This window comes from Tursiops truncatus, chromosome 1 (genome assembly GCF_011762595.2).
Source record: "Tursiops truncatus isolate mTurTru1 chromosome 1, mTurTru1.mat.Y, whole genome shotgun sequence".
Taxonomy (NCBI): domain Eukaryota; kingdom Metazoa; phylum Chordata; class Mammalia; order Artiodactyla; family Delphinidae; genus Tursiops; species Tursiops truncatus.
Genome location: NC_047034.1, coordinates 135,854,468 through 135,874,555, shown reverse-complemented (window position 1 = coordinate 135,874,555; position 20,088 = coordinate 135,854,468). Strand labels below are relative to the sequence as shown.

The 20,088-nt window shown below is 43.2% G+C and overlaps 1 protein-coding gene across 1 annotated transcript in view; it reads right to left on the bottom strand.

Annotated features, from left to right (window-relative positions):
* DAB1 (DAB adaptor protein 1) overlaps positions 1–20,088 on the bottom strand; it is a 402,931-nt gene that overhangs the window by 123,194 nt on the left and 259,649 nt on the right. The window contains exon 3 of the mRNA XM_033865974.2: positions 4,731–4,870. Coding sequence (XP_033721865.1) covers positions 4,731–4,870 — 140 coding nt within the window. The remainder of the gene's footprint in view (positions 1–4,730; positions 4,871–20,088) is intronic.

Here is a 20,088-nt window from a genome sequence, read left to right as displayed (position 1 = left end):
ACAAAGTCACTGCTGGCCCCCTGGAAATGAAGGAGTCAGATGTTTTCTTGGGTACCTACCAAATGGTAGGAGTTCTCTTACACGTCATATAATTCAGCCCATCCCACATTCCTGGGAAGGAAAAATTATCTCCCTTATTTTACAAATGACCAAACGTAAGATCGGGGGGCCAAGTGAACACCCCAAACCTCAAGGAACTAAGAAGACATATAGAGGGAATTCAAACAGTGACCTTTCGGATCCCAGTGTTAGGGCTGCTTCTATTATAACCCTCTGGAAGGGCTCTTTGGGGAGGCATGGATGAAAAAAAGGTGGGACCACCAGCTTCCAAACTCAGTAGTGAAGGAGAGCTCTAAAATGAGAACACTTCTTATTTCCTAAGAGCGAAGCGTGCACATACCGCACCTAGCATGGGGTGCAGCGTGCAAGGAGAGCTCAGCAAATGACTGTGACCATCACCTCTAATACTAATACTGATTCTACGAAGCAATGCCATGTGCTGGGCACTGTATGGAGTGACTGATGCAGGTGTCCCTAAGGGAGTCACACAGAGGCAGCATCTTGCTGGAGGATTTTATACACAGGGAAGGGGTCAGGCACGCCAGCCAGGGTTGATAGCCTGCCCTGTCCAGCTCAGGGGTTGCCGTGAGAATCCAATAAGACGATGCACAGGAAAGGACTCTGAGAAACCTCACCCAGCAGGGTGTATGCACACAATGGGATGACTGTGATCTCCAGGGAACACGTCAAGCAGGTGTGCAACCCGAATAGCTGAAAACCTAGAATGCTATTCCAGAAAGCTCCATGAACTAAACCTGGTCTCCAATCTCAGCCCTACTGGTTATCAGTTGTAGATCTTTGGGGGAAAACTCATCCTAGGTTTCACTTTTCCGAGGTAAGAAGGAGAATACAGATATCCTCCTCTGCCCTGCTGTGTGCCCAGAGACTGGCCCCTGTGGTCTGCATTGCCAGGTCCTCTGAGCTTCCTGCCCTCTGGATGCCACCCAGGAAGGCACAGACGGGAGACCAGAGGGTGGAAGGAGAGAGGTCAGGGTATTTCATCCAGCCTCCTTCCCATCCTTGTTCTACAATCTCACTTGGCGAGGGAAGGGACTTTGTCCGCAATCTCGCCCTCCCTGGGTTCCAGTAAATAGATCTCATCCTAGGATGGTGACAGCTTCCCACTGTTTTTAGTTTCCAGTGCCTCACCAGCTCTTGTTTGCTACCTTAACCTTGCCTAACCTTTGTATGTCGCTCCTGCCTTAAAGTATCCTCATCTGACCTAGTCGGGCTGGGTGTTTCTTACAGGACCCTGACTAACAGATTTACTTAGGGCTCTGTAATCAGCCCATCTCTCCCATAGCTTCAACCACCACCATTTTGCCCGATACCTCTGAAAGTTGACTGCTTTGGAAGTCAATGATGTGGGGCTATGTAGCTTACTGGTAGGAGCTTAAACTCTAGTTGGGGAACCAGGATAGATTCAACGCAGATACAAAACAGAATAGAACAAAGCACTCAACTATATCTTATCAAACTCTGGACATCTGCAGATACAGGCTTGAATTCTGGGCTTATCCCAGATGAAATGAAGGTTCTGGGGCAAATCCTATAACTTCCGTGAGCCTCAGATTTTTTATTGACAAAACAGGGAAGCTAATAGCTACCTCATAAGAGCGAAAGAGATAATATATGTAAAAGTGCGTTGTTGACTAAATTAAAATACAATGACAATGAGGCTTCGCTGGTGGACAGGCAATGGCTCACTCATACTCACATTATGAATCCCCTCTTAAATCTCTATAATCCAAGAGAAAACTCTCTAAAACAGGAAGAGGCACCAGCTTCAGAAAGCCTAGCAAAGAAAAACAGATTAAAAAAATTTTTTTCTCCTATGGCCTGACATGAACAAGTGGGCCTTTTGCAAGGCTAACAGGCGTTTTGTACTTCTTTGTCTTTCCTTCCTGGGCAAGTGGCCAAATGGAGAATCGATCGTTTATGTTTCTGTGTTTCTTAAAGAAACACTACGGGGAGCAGAAATGTCAACATTCTGCTCTGCAACTTGCAAATAACGAAAGACGATTGTCTGGGAACCAAGAACCGTCAACAAGTTCAAAGCATTTGACAGGAGCGTGTTATGGTTGGACCAACTCTCCAGGGCTTTGGGGACCTCACAGTTATAAGGGGTGACAGATGGGGTACTTCACTGCAGGTAACACCCCCACCACCACCACACACACACGCCAAGGTCGGCAATCCTGGCCAGGCCTGGTACAGCTAGCCTGGCCCAGTGTTAATCCTGACGGAGAACTTCAGGGCACACAGGCCAACTCCTGTCTCACATACGCTGAGACCTCCACGCTTCTATGAAAGCAGCTGTCAGTGAGGTGCTCTGTGACCCATGCCTGGTGAACGCTATCTACCAGGATGCTGGGGGAAGATGCACCAGCCTCTTTCTTGTTCTCAGCAGACTTGTGGCTCTGGGTGAGAACCAGGCCACCGGAGAGTTTCTTGATGTCTTTCAATTAATATTTGTTGAAAGCAAATCTCCATTTGCCTGGCCTCATACTCAGTAAGGAGCAACTTCAGCAAGAATCAAGATGCAGGCCTTTATCCCCATTCTTGACTAGGGTCTCCTTGGCTCAGTCTTTCTGGGTTCTCTCTCTGCAATCTACTCGCTGGTAGAGAGGTTGTGTTCTGGTCTGATCTCATGCGTGAATCACAGTCCCGCTCTGGGGCAGAGCAGGGGTCACGGTGGGTGAACATGGAACACTGAAGTTATCCAACTACCCCACAAACCAAGTGGAATGGCCTGTCTCTTTCAAGGATGCCCTGTGGCTGTGTATCTACGTCACATCCTCCAGACCAGCATTTATCAGTCATGAAGCTGGAATTTAGAATTCTTCCTGTTGGACTCCTTTGTGTATTTATCACTCAGACTTGAACTTGGCAGAAGAAGGGGGCTCACTCCTGGACTGTCCTAAAATCTTATAACATTGTTTAATTATTATTATAATATTTATTTATTTGGTTGCATCGGGTCTTAGTTGCGGCATGCAAACTCTTAGTTGCGGCATGCACGTGGGATCTAGTTCCCTGACCGGGGATCAAACCCGGGCCCCCTGCATTGGGAGCGTGGAGTCTTATCCACTGCACCACCAGGGAAGTCCCGCTTAATTATTTTTTATAAAAGGATACATTAACCTCTTCCAAGGAGACAATCTGTGAACTCATGATTTTAATGTCTTCTATACCTTTTTCTAGTATGCCTTGTAGTAGATTCATAACTATTAAAATAAAGTTTGCTGTGTAACAGCTAAAAAAAAAAAAAGAAAGTAATGATACACAGTTTAGAAAATTAAGAGTTTTTAAAAAGAATGATTCCTACAGCCATACTACAGGGAGTCTTAGCATCTAATATACATGTTAAACTGTTGAGAAAATGTGTACAGTATAAAAAAAATTAATACCTGTGCTTTATTAAGCATCTATCAAAGAAAAGACAATGTAGAGGGTGTTTTATAGATATTGTCTCATTTAATGTTAGTAGGCACTTGGCCAGCCTTCTTTTCTTTTTTCTTTCCTTTTCTTTTCTTCCCGTTTTCTTACATTAAAAAAAATTACATTGACCAAGTTGTATCCTCAGGGACTATTAGAAGATAAGAAAAAATGCTCATGATATATTATTAGGGAGAAAGAAAACAAGATATGAAACTATAAATAGCAATTCCAATTACACTACACATATGTGTATGATTCATATACACAAATGTATATAAAAATACAAAGAGAGAGTGTTAGTTACACACAAAAATGCTGATACTGATTTTTCTTTTTGTGGTGGGATTGTGGATAAGTTTAATTTTCCCTCATACTTTTCTGTACTTTCAAAATTTTTACAATGAGCATTTTTTGAATTCTATAATCAGGAAAATAATTAAATTATAGGTCTTAAATGCATAAGATGGCTTGTAAACTTCTTGCTAAATCATCTGTTTTTCTAATATTTTATATTACTTTTTAAAAAAAGAGACACAGACTGCATGGAGACCAGAATCTGGGAACAAACAATGTTCAATTTTGTATGTTTTTAAAGGCTATTTAATAACATAATTGTCTTATTTTGCATATTAAAATTCTTCTCAATTTCTTTCTTAGTTTTCTCAATGAAAAGCCTTCTTTAAAGCATTTAAAATCATCAATCTCTTCGTGATACCGCCAAATGTCAATATCTAGGTACATATCACTTTTTATAACATTTTCCCTTTAAAGTATTTGGGGGACATTGATAGAAATTTCAAGAATGAAGAAAATCGGCTTTTTTATTAATATATCATCTTTTACCATATTCATCATATGGTGACATATATAAAATTTATTCAAAAATCAAGTAGAAAATTTATAAAATCTGAGTGACAGCACAATTCGATGATTCTGTACTTTTATTTTTGCAGGCATTGCACAGTGAAGATACAATTGAATAACATGTGATATGCTCAAAAACTGTACAACGGGGGCTAGCAAAATACCTCCACACAGGAGATGCTCAACAAACATTTGCTAAATGATTGACATGTCCTCCCAATAAATAAATGCAGTGAGTCATCAGTGTACCAAGTAATATACCAGTATATGAATAAAAAAATATGTTTACCAGAATGACTGTAATCATTTCTTCCTCTCGGTCATATCAAACCCACACTATTTAAATTAAAATGCTTGCGCAGTACCTTGAGTTTCATCATGGAGTCTTGGCATAACTTGTCTCCCCGAGCTGCGGAAACCTCATCAATCCCGATCAGTTTGGCCTTGTACCGGACCCCTTCACCTTTAAACCTCTTTATCAAAGTGGCTTCACTGCGATCCTGACCTAGAAAGAGAGAAATGCGGGATTCAGATAAGAAGGTGTTCAGGGCCCATTGGCTTTAACTATCCACAGCTCCGAGACTGGTTCTCTGGTTCACCTACATGCTATGAAAGTCAAATCATTAGACCACGGACAAAAGAATGGTAAGACTCCTGTATGCAAATTCTGGCTCTATCCTTTTAAATCCTCAGGCAAATTATACAGTTCTCTCTGAGACTCCATTTTCTCAGGGAGAAAAAAAAAAAAAAAGAGTTAAAAATAACCAATCCCAAAGGGGCATTAAGATAAATAAACATGATGACACGTATAAAGTAGCCAATACGGATTTTGATACACACTAGGTCATCAACAAACGATCATCACCCACTAGGAGTTTATGTCTGACATTCTTGTTAGAATAGTATTAGCCCTGAGCCTCTCCGGCATTTCCAGCATTTAATATGACTTTGGCCCGGGTCCAAGACCCTCCTTACACCCAATTCCATGGGCTGTTTTACAGTGAGACTCCAGAGTAATTGCTTTGTATCAAGCAGTGACTCGGGGGCAATTATCAAAAAATGATTTTACAATGTCTCTTCTGTTAACTCATGCGTGTACAGAAAGAGGCTTCCATACTTCTTCGTACGGTGCACCCACACCTCGTAACAGCTTTCTCAATCATTATTAGCATAATATTTTGCCGAGACACATCAACCAGAAGTTCAAACACATCCACATAAAATGAAGACAATAAAGTTACTGTGAACTGAGCACATCTTTCTTGTGAGATGTTTCATAAACTTTACCCCCTCTTCACAACGACTCAACCACATCCATTTCCCAGATGACAAAGATGAAGGTCACAGAGTTCAAATAGCTTGTCCACGTTCATATAGTTAGAAAAAAAAAAAGAAAGAATACATAGGAATTCAAATCTCTAACTTCGGCAAACTCCCATCAAAGGAGTCACAGGTTGGGGCATTGCTTATGTGGTTCTTAAAACCTGGAATGCCCTAAGGCTTCTGATATTCACCTCCTGGAATAGCATTAACTTCAACTTCTGATACCTCCTCTATCATGCCTTCTTTCATCAGTCTGACACTTAGATATGAGGACATTGGAGATAATTCAGCCCATTTCTTCTCTCCACATGATGGACAAACTGAGGCCTTTCCATTATGTGGGGTTGAGAATTATTTGAGGACACACTTAAAATAGAAAAAAAAAAAACAGCAATAGCTAACCATCATATAATGCTTTCCTATTGACGAAACATGGCTTGCATTTCATTCATTTATTCATTCATCCCTTACTGAGCATCGCTTCCGTGCCAGATGCTATTACTCACTGGCAACAGATGAATGAGACAAAGTCTATGCCCCTAGAGGCTCAAGTTTTTGATGACTGCAAACAAAAATGAGTAGTGCACTCTGCTAGATGTGTAAGAAGGTATAAGCTTTAGAGCCAGACGTCCTCATTTCAAACCACGGCCCTCTCCCTTGTAAGCCAACTAAACTATCTGCTAAGCCTCTGCTTCCTTAACTGTTGAATGAAGATTAAATATCTACTTTAGGAGGTATTATGAATAGTAACTTAAATAAGATAGTATGTGCAAAGCATGGATTCACATGGTAAGTTTTCTATAAATGGTAGTTGTTGCCCCTGCTATCAGCTCAGTAAAAGAAGCACATAGAAGATACAAAGCTGAGGACAGGAAAACACAAAAGAAGGACGTCTGCATAGTCAGGCCTGGAACTGTCGTCCCCAAATCCCATTTGGTATTTTTTCTACCGCATCCTTGCTGACTTTTAGCATATTAAACTTCTTGAATTACTTTCCATAAGGCAAATATAACACATGGATGATTCGTCTGTATGTGTAATCAATGTAAAAATTAAGTCTCCGGGATCAGTGAGGGCAGATGTCAGAGACTAAGGCTAACAGCAAAGAGAAGAACATTTGCCTGATATACCCTATACGTACAGACATCCAGCTGTGAGCACCACAGGTCACCTCTCCCTGCATTATTATGCAAGATTTGGTAGGAGTGGCCTATGGTTTGATCTATTTCTTGGGAAGGTTATCTTACTCTACCTTATTCTATCGCAAATACCATCTCTGCCTCTTCAATTCCTGACACTATTTCAGTCGCTAATAGCATCCCTTTCACTATTTGGAACTTCCTCCAAAGTTTAAGTATAATAACAATACCAGGTAGGATTTATCATGTCCTGTACAAAGCTCATTATATGCACCAACTTGTTTAGCCCTGGAAATAATCCTAGAGGTAGGTACTATTACTTAGGTTTTATAGACAAGGATCTATATTGCAGGTTTGAGAGGCCAAGTAATTTGTCCAAACTCACTGAGTGGGACCTGAACCCAGATCTGCCTGATGCCTGATGCTTGTGTTCTGTGTCTTCAAGCCTGTTCTCTTAACCACGATGATTAACTGCTTCTCATCTATTCGACTTCCCTGTGAAGCCCCATCTAAACTTCTACCAAAACTCACCTGGCCCAAATCTGTTGATATTTAATACACTGGCAGCATTAAAACTCCACTGGAGAGATGGCTTGAAAATGGAAGAAACAGCTTCCAGCCTCCAGGTCATGTCCGAAAAATGTCCATAAGTCAGATACAAAGACAGCCTTAAGGAACATTTGTCAGGGCACAGAGCTCTGTTGAGGAGCATGCTTCATAAGAGGAAAGAGAGCTAGATCAGGTGAACGAGGGCAGAGATTAATAAGAAAATATTAGGTCATTTAGAGGAAAGTAGAGAGCCCAATTTAGATTAGGACCCAGGGCCAAGCTAATTTGTATGAAGGGCACTTATGCAGTAGATAATCCGGTTTCTCATTAAACGCTCCACCATTAAAAGGGTAATTTTTCATGAGCACATCTTGAGCAAGGTCTCAAATATATAAGTTAAGAAATAAATAACAGAGATCAGAGCCATAACACTGTTCCTTCAGAGGCACATACGACTTGAGAGTGTGAGGGAGAGTGTCAATCTTCATGCATCCTAAGTTATCATGAATCCCCAGCCTATTTTGCTGAAAGCATCACTGACCCTCTGCTTCAGGATGGACAGAGAAAGGTCATGTATTTAAGGAAAATCATCTATTATCGAGCATTTACGATACCAGTCATTGTGCCAAGAGTTTTACAGTCAATGTCTTATTTAATCCTCACATCTGCTCTTCGAGTTAGTCTCTGTCATGAGCCCTATTTTTATAGAAGATGACACCAATGCCCAAAGCCAAGGGCATCGCCTGAATTTTTTTAGATAACAGTTTTATTGAGATTTAATTCCCATACCATTCAATTCCCTCTTTTAAAGTGTACAATTCAGTGGTTTTAGTATATTCATAGAGTTATACAACCATCACTGCTAGCTAATTTCATAACATTTTCATCAACCCAGAAAGAAACCCTGTACACATTAGTAGTTATTCCCCATCTTCCCCGAGCCCACCAGCCCTAGGCAACCACTAATCTACTTTCTGTCTCTATAGACTTGCCTGTTCTGGAGGCAAACTACATTTCATATAAATGGGATCATACAATAGGTGGTCCTTTGTGACTGGCTTCCTTCACTTAGCATCACATTTTCAAGATCATTCCATTTAATAGCATGTATCAGTACTTTGTCTTTTTCTTTCTGAATAATATTCCATTGTATGGATATACCATAACAGCTGATGGACATGTAACAGTTTCTATTTCTTTGCCATTAAGAATAGTGCTACAATGAACATTTCTGTACCAGTTTTTACATAGCCATATTTCTTCAATTCTCTTAGGATTACACCTAGAAGAGAAATTGCTGGGTCATATGGTACCTCTGTTTAACTTTTTGAAGAACTGTCAAGCTGTTTTTCCAAAGTGGCTCCAACAGTTTAGAATCCCACAAGCAAAGTATGAGGGTTCCAGTTTCTCCACCAGCTGTTCTTGCTACATCTCTTATTGTCTTTTTTTTTTTTTTAACTTTAGCCATCCTAGTAGGTGTTTAGTGAAATCTCCTCATTGTTGCAGTTTGCATTTTCCTCAGGACTAATGATACAGAGCATCTTTTCATGTGCTCATTGCCCACGTGCTTATCTTCTTTGGAGAAATGTCTATTCAAATATGACAGCCTGAATTTGAACCCAGGTCTCAAGCAAAATGTCATGCTTTTACCCATTAGGCTATGGGGTCTCCTGTGACCTGTCATAGCACTTACTACTTCTCGCTTTGTGTCACAGCTATTTGGATAGATGTCTGATGGAGCCTACAGTAAACCGGCAGATAGCTTTCTCTTAAGGCAAGTACATCACAAGCGCACACACCTCGCCTGATCTTCTCATCCCATGTCCCATTTAATCCTCCAGGGTTACTGAAAGGAGGCACTGCCATCATTGTATGGATAAAGACACTAAAGCCAGAGAGGTAACTAAAGTTATTTCAAGCTGAGCTGTGAACAGAGCTTCATCCTGTCGTACACTGAGGCCTGAGCTCCTCCACTGGGCGGCATGAGCTCTGGATTCAGAGGACCTGAGTTCAAGTGCCACCTCTCCCACCCCGCCCCTAATCGTGTTGCCTTAGGTAAGTTCCTTTACATGTCTTCCACGGCATCTTTCTCTGTTCAGTGCAGATAAGAACAGTTGCTCCCACATAGGGTCATTGTTTAGGTCAAAGAAATGACACACAGACAGCATGTAGGAGTGACAGGCAAACAGTAAGAGCTAGTCAGTGTTGGCCACTGTTATCTAGGTGCTCATACTTCCAGTTTGTCTGGGACAGTCCCTGTTTATACCTTTTGTCCTGACGCTATTATTACTAGCACCCCTCATTACTCTCAAACGTATCCCAGTCTGGATGGTGAATTGTGTGGTCACCCTAATTATATTATCACCATCTTTACAATGCACCGCCTCAGTGTTCTTTGTGCAAGGCACTGTGCTAGCTTTCTGTGGTACCTAGGTAAGTGAAAAGTGTCTCTTCTCCTGTCTGGAAGCCACAATTCAGAAGGAGACACACATAGCTTTACAAAATATGACCAGGACTGTGAATGTCATATAGAGCCGAGGGGAGGAGGAATTGTTTTCTGTCTGGTGAGGAGAGGATTAGCAACAGCTGCAGAGTTGAGATGCCGTTTGAGGGAGGCTGGTGAAAAAGCAGGGATTCAACAGGTAGAGAAGTAAGGAAGCTGCTTTCTAGAGGAACGAAGATTATGGTAATATTCAGAGACAGTGAGTAATTAGGTTAGACTGAGTGTTTCTCAACCCTAACTATGTTTTAGAATCATCTAGGCAGCTTTTATAAATATCACTCCACAGATTTTGATTACATTGATTTGGGGTAAGCCTGAGACAATCGATGTGCTTGCAAAGTACTGTGTTCAAACACATGGCTTGAGTGATGCTGACAAAGGCTGGAGGGGTCTAATCAATGAAGGGCTTTGGAAGCCAAGCTAAAGCTTTTGGGCTTTGTTCTTTAGGCCACAGGAGCTATTTATGTTATGGTCTGTTGTGAGGATTAGATTAAAACAACAGTGTAGCAACATTTGGGGAAGTATAAAGCTCTCTAGTGAGGGCTCACTATAAGTTCTAAGGTGCTAAAGATAGAGCAGTGACCAAAATAGATAAATATCCCTCTAGTCGTGGAGCTTACATTCTAGTGGAAATGTCAATAGATTATTGCAGTCATTTTCTAATTCTAGTTTAATGAAGAATCACCTGTTTAAAACACACACACACACACACACAGACACAAAAAACCACATTCCTAAATCCCACCCATTGAGATTCTGAGCCTAGTGGGAGGGACACAGTAGACTGAGTTGATTCAGACTTTCGTAATTCTGGAAGCTCACCAGGAACAGCAAGTGGTCGAACAGCAACCTTTTTATGTAGAAAACTTCTTTGGAGGTGCTATTTTTCAAACTGTGTCCTCAGAATGAGAATTTCAAAACAAAGTTTTGATTTGGGGTTTTCAAATTTATAATAATATTTTAAACATGTTACCAGTTCACAAAGGATAAAAATCAGTAATAATAAAAGACATTACGCAGCAAAGGTATTTTCATAGAGTTTTCTTTGTTTTCTTAAAAGCCCAAGACTTTCTTTTTAAATGTTTCCAAGGGATCTCCTTAAGTGGGAGAAACACTGTTCAGTTGCATTTGTGGCTGGCTGGGTATACATGCCTGGGAGACAGGGAGGGCCTGAGGGGCACCACCTCATTAGTGCTTTCCTACTCACATCAGAGGAAAGGAGCCTAAGCGGAATGGTTTGAAGATTTCTGCCCTGGTGCACTGGCTTTACTAGGTTCCATAAACAAGCAACAGTGATGAACAATCACTATAAGGGATGCTTCGTCAAGAATCTTAATCCAAAACTCTCCAAGTAATCTGAGAATTGAATTTTCAATATACCACTGATTGGAATTCCAAAGGAGAAAGATACAGGGTTTATGACTGGAAACCACATGCCATGGAAGAAAAGCAGTAACTGGCTGGGAAGTAAGGAGGCCTGGATTCAGGTGTGGTCTCTGTTCCTATACCTTCACCTATGGGATTATGTGTAAGTCATTTATCCTCTTGGAGGCTCAGCCTCCCCACGTACCAATGAGCATTCATAGAGAGAAGATGCTCTCCAGAGATCTCTGAGAGCTAACCGTCTATGATGACATTTAAAACTAATATTTAGAGACTCTAACCATGGCCAGAACTGTGTGCTGTGCTTTGTAGAGCTCAGCTTACTGTTAAGGCAATCGTATGTGGGTCCTATCCACATATTTTAGATCCAGAGCCAGAAATTCAGAGAGGTCATGTTGTTTAAATTGATTCACCTCGGTAAGTACTAGAGCCAGGATTTAATCCCAGGTCTGCCTGAGTCCACAGAAGAAGGTCTCCAGGGCATTTTTCTTTTTTTTTTTTGTTTTTGTTTTAATCACATCTCTATCAGTAAAAGATTTTTGAGCATACAGCTCTAAAATAGGTATATTTCTGTATAACTAAAATGAACCTCCTTAAATATCCTGCAAGGCCCCCATAAATATGGTCCCTGTTGAACTCATCGACCTCATTTTGGACCACCCTCCCTTTTACTTTTCACATTCCCGCCACAGTGGCCTTCATCCAGATCCTCCAACAAGCCATGCTCTGAGCACACTGTGCTCTGCAGTTTTACACCTGTTGTTCTTTGGGCCTTGAAGCCACCACCCTTCCCTATCCTCCCCCCTCCTCTCCCCCCTCCCCTTCGACACCTGAGGTCTCAGCACAACGCCATGTGTCCAGGTGTCTCTATCCCAGAGGTCTACCTGGGACGTCCCCTCTGAGATGTGTCCACAGTATTCTCCTGATAATCCCCCTGCCTCCTTGCAACAAATTAATCTCATTTGTAATAATCCGTTTAAATTCCTCCTTCTCATTCCTCTGTAAGCTCCAGAAAGGCCTGGACTGCGTTAGATTTGTTAGATTTGTTAGCCAAGGTATCCCCGGAGCCTGGCATTTGCCTAACAAATAGACACATTCTCACTCAATTCACTCACAGCATCTATCACAGCACCAGGGCACCTCACTGACTTTGTCTTCGTGCCTGTGTCCTCTACATGTTAGCTCCCTGAGGGTGGGGGCAGGGATTGATTCATCTGTGTTCTCTGAACCTAGCATGGTGCTTGGCAGAAAGTGGACCCACAGTTCCCAGCTGTACTGAATAATTCAACACATGAATGCATTTATTTATTTATTCAAAAGAGGCTAGTGGACTCCCAGAGTCTGAATCACACTGAGAAAGTGTACAGGGTCACTACAAACCCCTTCCGTACAGACTTTATCTCAAATCCACTCCATGAGTGTGATTCACTAAGTCTTCAAGGAATAGAAGTCCTAATGGGATAAAGTAAATATCACACCTGCAGTTAGTTCACTGTTGACTGCACTTCATCCCATTAGGGAAGACCGGTTCTCAGCCTCATCACAACCTGCTCATCTCATAACCCGGGAAATAACTCTGAATTTAAATGGAGACAGTCCTCAGGGCACCGAGTAAACTCCCCATTTTGCAAAGGCTTCAAGGATGCTGTCAGGAAGAACACCATGTCCCTGTCTTGGAGCAGAAGGCACTGCCAGCGTGGAGGTCCCACACTGGGAGTGACCTTGCAGAAACTTCAACAAAAACAAGCCTCTCTGTCAGAAGTCAGGAGCCCAAAGAAGCAGGCAATTAGCATTTTTCATGACACTGAGGCAGAGAGCCCACAGAATCGACTGGAGTCGTAATCAGTAATCAGTCTCCCACTCCAGGCCGTTCACTAAAGATGGCTAATGGCCAAACAAAAGAGATTTCACACCCAAGACTGTTCTCTCTGTACCTCCCCCACTCATCCCAGATAATGAGCATGGCCACAGAAACCCACACAAGAGCCAAGATTGTTTTTTTCTAATGTGGACAGTCTGGCTGTGGATCCTTTTAATTCTTTTAACTTTTGACAGTTACAGTATTTTCCTGTCTAGTAGAGGTCAACATCAAGATATTTCTTATATCGAGCTGAGTATTCACTCCTCTTTTTTAGATACTTAAACGTCTAAGGAAGTGTCTTAGCTGAGGCTGTTGTAACAAAATACCACACACTGGGTGGCTTAAATGACAGGCACAGATTTTTCATAGTCTGGAGCCTGTGAAGTCCAAGATCAAGGTGCTGGCAGATTTGGTTCTGGGTAAGGTTCCTCTTTCTGGCTTGCAGATGGCTGCCCTCTTGCTGTATCCTCACTTAGTGGAGAGAAAGAGCATGTGCGAGAGCTCTGATCTCTCTTCCTCTTCTTATAAGGGCACTAATCCCACCAAGGGGGCCCCACCCTCATGACCTCATCTAACCCTAATTACCTCCTGAAGGCCCCACTTCCAATACCATCACATTGGCAGGTAGAGCTTCAGTACATGAATTTTAGAGGGTGTGGGGGGAGGAGACACAAACATTCAGTCTGTAACAGGGAGGCTAGAATGAGGAAGAAGGAAGAAAAAGCTGGATAATATCTGAAAACAAGGATGTCTGTCCCATTTCCACATACTGTCTTATTGAAAAGTCAGAACAACCTTGAAGGCAAAGACTGCATCCCATTCAGAGGAAGAGGGGACAGAAGCACAGGGAAGTAGGCTCAGCGGTACAAGGCCATGCTGCCAGTGAGGGGCACGGTTGCCTAACGCTGCGGTCAGAGGCGCGGCAGTAGCTCTGGGACCACCTGTGTGTGTGCGATTCTGGGAAAGGCGTTTAACTTTGAGTGTTAGATTCTCCATCTGTACAAAACTATAGTTATTTGCACTCCTCTCTAGGACAGTTAGAAGAATTACATGAGACAATACACATTTGGCTCTTAGCACACTTAGTACACTTAGCACACTCCCTGGCACGTGGCAGTCTTTCAGTAAATATTTACTGCATTCCTCCTCCCCACATAATATATTTCACATTAAGTACCAGTGGCCCAAAGCTAACCATAGCAAAGTCATACTGCATTAGAAGTGATGGTCCCAGCTGTTTGGTAACTTTTTTTTTTTTTTGGTTGCCTGGGAATAAGGGTGCAATTAGGAACAGGATGTTCCTTCCTGAAGGATAGAGGGAGATCACCTTATGAATTATTAACCCAGTACCCAAACTGAGACATCCTCCCTCCTTCTGCATATCTCTGAATTTACTAGGCCATCCATCTTGATGATAAGAAAATCTCAAAGAGGTTTCCCCCCACCCTCATCCCCCAGCCTAGCCAACATCATTCTATCCATTGCTGAGAGAGCTCTATTGTCTGTTAGGTTGTCCAATGTAAGAACAGATTGTGGGGGGAATTTCAGGGCCCAGGAGCAGAGATATCTTAGTTTACTTAGAATTCTATCTTGCCGTTATCCAGGTGTTGATTTGCAATGGACAAGAAATTATGTATGCTGACTGTGTAGGGGAGAATGCTGATTTTTGTGTAATTAACTAGCTGGGTAGTGGGCAGAACAAGGGGAATGACACACTTAGGGGGCTGCTAAAAGGCACTTTTATGAACATGGTTGCTGTCATCATTGCTAAAAGGTAAACTAATTCAAAAGCTAAAATAATATTCAACCTATGACTCATACACACATTTTCTTTACAAGTTCTCCTCTCTGGTACTTCTGGAAAGAACACTGTATAAAGGATATCTGGCATCCATGGGCACCTTTCTGTAGAAAACCAAGTCGTAAGATTCCAGAGATTCTAATGTGAGGGCCTGGCAATCTGCATTTTCAAAGTTTGGCCAATGATTCTGAGGCAGAGTCAGATTACGAACCACAGAAGTACAAGGCAGGATCCTTTGGTGACCCCACCTGTGACCCAATTCTTATGCTCTGACGGTTGGGCCTTCTTTCAATTTCCTAGTAGACAAACGTCTATTAGTATTTACTTGGTTCTCCTTTTCTGCGAGCTGTTATTTAATTTTAAAAATCTATTATAAAAATTGTATGACATCATTAATAAGCTCAATAACAGAAGAAAACAATCATTGGCCACGTCATGCCACTCCAACAGATCCTTAGCCCAACAATTGCCTAGCACTGTCCTTGCAAACACCACTTTAAAGTCTCTGTGAAGGGAAACTGAAGAGACTACCATGCTAAGTAAGTGTGGGGTGTGCATCGTGCTCCACGTGGTGACGCCTGCTGCAGGAGAGCATGTTGAGGCAGGAAGGACCTAGGCCCGGGAATCCCCCTAGCTGGACTGTAAGCTCCTGGAGGGCTGGCATTGTCTTCTGCTGTCCTCTCTGTGCATCTCAAACAACTAGGACAGTGCCTGGCATTGAGAGGGTGCTCAAGAAATAGTTGCTGAAGAAGGAAGTATACCGAGTAAGGAAAAGTGCTCTCACTTTCCTTACCCAGAGTTTCCAACACCCTCCCCCAAACATGTAGACATAGTTTTTTCTAACTTTGGAAAGTCAAGTTTAAGTTTTCATCACGGTGCCCAAAGTCTCAGGTGCTATTAAACAGGCTAGTGGCACTACGACCCCTGCAACGTTACTCGAACACAAGTCAGGTATAATAGAAAAATAGCCAATCATACCTCCATGTAAGAGGAAGAAGCCGTGAGACAGAAAAAGGGAGAAACCTTCCAGTTTTAAGATTATAAAGACGTCTATAACCCTCCATTGCCGAGTCCTTCTGAAGTCTTCCATGAAGGCCTGGGAGCTTGGTATATCCTGCTAACTTGGGCCTGTCGAGGACTAACCAGCCTGGCTTCTAATCTGCAGCTTTCCTTGTTCACACTTGCTTACCGGGAGCCTGAGGATGGTACACACCATTCCCTTTCTCAGGTCTTTGTATGGCTGGGCTTGGGTCTTTTTCCTAGTGGCCAAGAGGCAGAGAAGGTAAAGCCAGTATGTGCTGCCACTAAGGGTGTAAGGGAATGCACCAGGTGTGCAATATTTTAGCTCGTGTTGATGCCACAGTGCAAGGCACAGAATGGGCTTTAAACAATATATATGTTCCCCTTCATTGTCCTCTTATCCCTCACAACCTAGCGTGACATGCACTATTAGTCCCTTCTTACAGATGGGAAAATTTAGGCTCCAAGAGGTAAAGACTGGCCCAAGACTACAGAGCTCAGAAAAGGCAGAGCCAGGAGTGCTGAAAAAATCAATGGAGTTAATCCAAAGAAGTTTTAAGGCAAACAGGTGGATGCAGAGAACAGAGCAGTGGTTCCCAGAGGGGAAGGGGCTGGAGGGAGGGAAAAATGGGTAAAGGGAATCAACTATATGGTGATGGATGGAAAGTTCTGGCGGTGAGCACACTGTAGCATATATAGAAGTACAATTATAAGGTTGGATACATGAAACTTATATAATGTTATAAACCAATGTTACCCCAATAAGAAACTAAAAGAAAAACAAACGCAAGAAAAAACCCAAAACAGAACAAAAGTTTTAAGGAACAGAATGTGCAACTTGAGGCTGGGTAAGCAATAGGATTGCAGAAGGCAGGGGAAGGACAGGTCTGAATCCACAGTCATTGAATTGATTTTTGTCTCTGTCATTTGCAACAGAAAGAGTCCTATTATGGTTGTGGTGCCGCGGGGATGAAGGCAAGACAGGATGACGCACATAAGGGTGGGGGAGCAGCAGGATGATGCAGGGGAAAGAACACAGTCCAGGGAGACCTGGGTCCTCAGCTCTTTGTCATTCGGAGCCTCCTGGCCTGGCACAAGTCACTTCATCTCTCCGCAAACGACCCTAATAACGTTCTTCCTGCAGGATTACTGTAAGAACTCTATGCGAGCATATGTGTGAAGCACCCGGCACAGCGGTACAGCTCCTGGACGGTATCATATGTTGACAATATTTTCACTTCCTTTTCTGTGAACTGCAGGCTACATGTGGTGTGTCTCCCAGACCCAGCTTTAGGTCTGAAGACTCATCCCCCAGCTGACATGCTGACCCAGGAAGGCTCTTGGGTGAGCTGCTGTCAGGGAACTCTCCTCCACCAAAGCGTAACCTCACCCAAGGCCATGTTCCCCTCACCTCGCTTCCCACCGCCCCCTGAAGCTTGCATCCAATCAATAACTGGATTAGATGAGGCTGAGTATAAAAACCCAAGCTCCAAGCCTCAGTTGGGGACGACACTGAAGGCCACTCAGGAGCTCCCTGTGGAAGAGTGAGATCAGCTGGGGCCTCTGTTGCAGCTGCAGCAGGGTTCAACTCCCCCCTCTGCTCAGCCCTGCTACCCGTACTCCCCATCGGTGTTGATTCTGAAGGCACTTCCCCAATAAGCTTCCTATAGCAAATCTCCATTTCCACCCCTGGTTTCCTGGGAACTCGATGGAAGACAGTACAAAGTCAGTGCCTTTGAGGGAGAGAGTTCTGATGGACGATAGAGAGGGTGTCTTGATGTGGAGATGCAAGCTAGCACGTGCCTGCAATAATCCAAGAGTGACGGGAAGAGGGCTCGGGGCGGGGGGGTCGTGCCAAGTGCCCCAATGATGTAACCTGCTTTAATGTTCCATGACGCTAAGCCTAAGCAAGAAGGCAAATCCAGATCTAACGCTGTCTCACCAAATGCAACTCAAAGGCCTCTGGCAAAACTGTGGCGTGTTTGCCAGCCGTCGCGGGCAGCTGAGTCTGTCAGAGTGAGCGGGGCGATCCTCACCGCCACCAGAACTGGGAGGTACAGTGGGTTTCCTTTTCGAAAGTTCACAACTTGTCTCCCTTTGGCAAATGCACATGATAGCAGATACTAGGCATCTACAAAGCCCTGGGAGCTGATGACAAGCGAAGATGATCTTGTTTTCCAATGAATAACAGATACGTTTTTAAACTTTCTCTATTTCCATTCTATAAAACAACTGTTTTTTTTTTTTTTCTTTCCAATTACAAAGAGGAACATGCTCAAATCTTAACATTTGGAAAACGCAGGAGAGGAAAAAGAGGGAAAGTTATCCAGAATAACTTCCAGGGATATCTGTGGCTGCATTTGAGTATATGCCCTTCCAAACTTTTTCCTAAGTATACACACACAAATGCACATTTCTCAAAAATGTTTTCACACTGTACAACTGTACTTGCTTCTTCCATTTGGCAGGGCGGTGCATCTTTTCTTCCATATTAATATTTCTTGGAACATGACTCTTAGTGGCTGCCTGACATCCCCATTTTATAGATGTAGCGTAATTTATCTAACCAACCCCTTATCATTGGACAGTTAAGATCTTTCCAATTAAAACAGTGCAAAGAGATATAATGCTGAGAACTCCTCCTGAAGACAGTAGGAAGATGGATTTTTCCCTGTGAGAACGCCTCCATGGAGTCTTTCTACATGTATCAGAGTTGACACTTCATTATTCCCGCCGTCCTTCTTCCGCTCCGGAGACGTGTGTGGGCTCCAAACAGACAAATGTGTGAACACAGATGCGAAACTAACCTCTCCCAATGTTCTTCATTGGGGGAAACAATGAGGGCGAAGGAAGGAAGTCTGTAGGATTTGGATTACACGTGAACCCCTGTAATCTCTGGACATGCTGCCCACGGAAAGCCAGATGACTGAGAGCACAGAGAGAAGCGGGAGAGTGGGATTTAGTCGGTGAGTTGAGGTCACAGCGGAGCGCAGGACAGTTGAAACCCCCAGTTTGAAGTTCTCACCCCACGTGCGTGAATGCTCGGCATTTGAAAGCCTGCTCTTGGACCCAGACAGAGGTTAATTAAGCCACAAGTGAACGAGGGTTTCTACTTTCACGGGCAGCCTGCCACTGGCTGAGAACTTTCTTCTGCAGCAACTACAACTTTCACGCGGTCATCTCCATTAGAACGAAAAAGAAAAGAAAACAAAACAAGAGGGTTTAATTGGGCCTCTCTGCTGCCAACTTGCTTGAAGACTATTTTTTAAGGGAGATTACTTCGGTCCGGGAAGATTCTGGTGGGAGCGAGACCCACACTTTATCTTCCATCTGCCTTCTAAACAAGAGGGCTGTGTATGCTATCGACTGATTAAATGATTTCTTTAGAGTACAAAGGAGTATTTGTGATGAAGACAACAGACAGGGAAAATCAATTATTTACTGAGGAGGCTGCGATATAAGTTACATTTGATTAAACTCAGAGATAAATCCCAGTGATGGAGGGTTTAAGTGGAATGTGCTGGAATAGACAGTGACTAAGTGCCCCCCCCGCGACATTGCCAGTAATGAATGCAAGGGTACAGGCCCCACCCCGACGCCCCTGGATTTCTAACACAGGCAGCCTAAGAGTCATGCATTCATGCCACAAACATGGGTTGAATGCCTACTACATAGCACTGGCCCAGGTCCCAGGGAAGAGTCATAGACGAGAGAGAGAGCCCCTGCTCTCCTAGAGCTTCTCATCTGAAGGGGAAAGGAAGAGAATTAGCCGGTAAATAAATAATGAACGAGATCCTTCCAGAGAGTGATAAGTGTTATGAAGATGACGAAACAGTTTGATGAGATGAAGAGTGACTGGGGGCAGGGTGGGGAACAATTAATTTCGACAGGCTGGTCCAGGAGGGCATTGCTGGAGAAATGACATTTGAAAGGGGATGTGAACAACGAGTAAAGGGCAGTCATGCCGAGAGGGAGTGTGTTTGGCCTGTTTACAAAACAGAAAGAAGCTAGTGTGATGGGAGCAGAACCAAGGGGGAAGGGATGGGAGCGGCACAGGAAAGAGGGAGGCAGGGCTCCTTCATGTGTCGCTTTAGAAGGTCAGGTAAGAAGTGTGGATTCGGTTCTAAGCCCAGCGAACCACCAC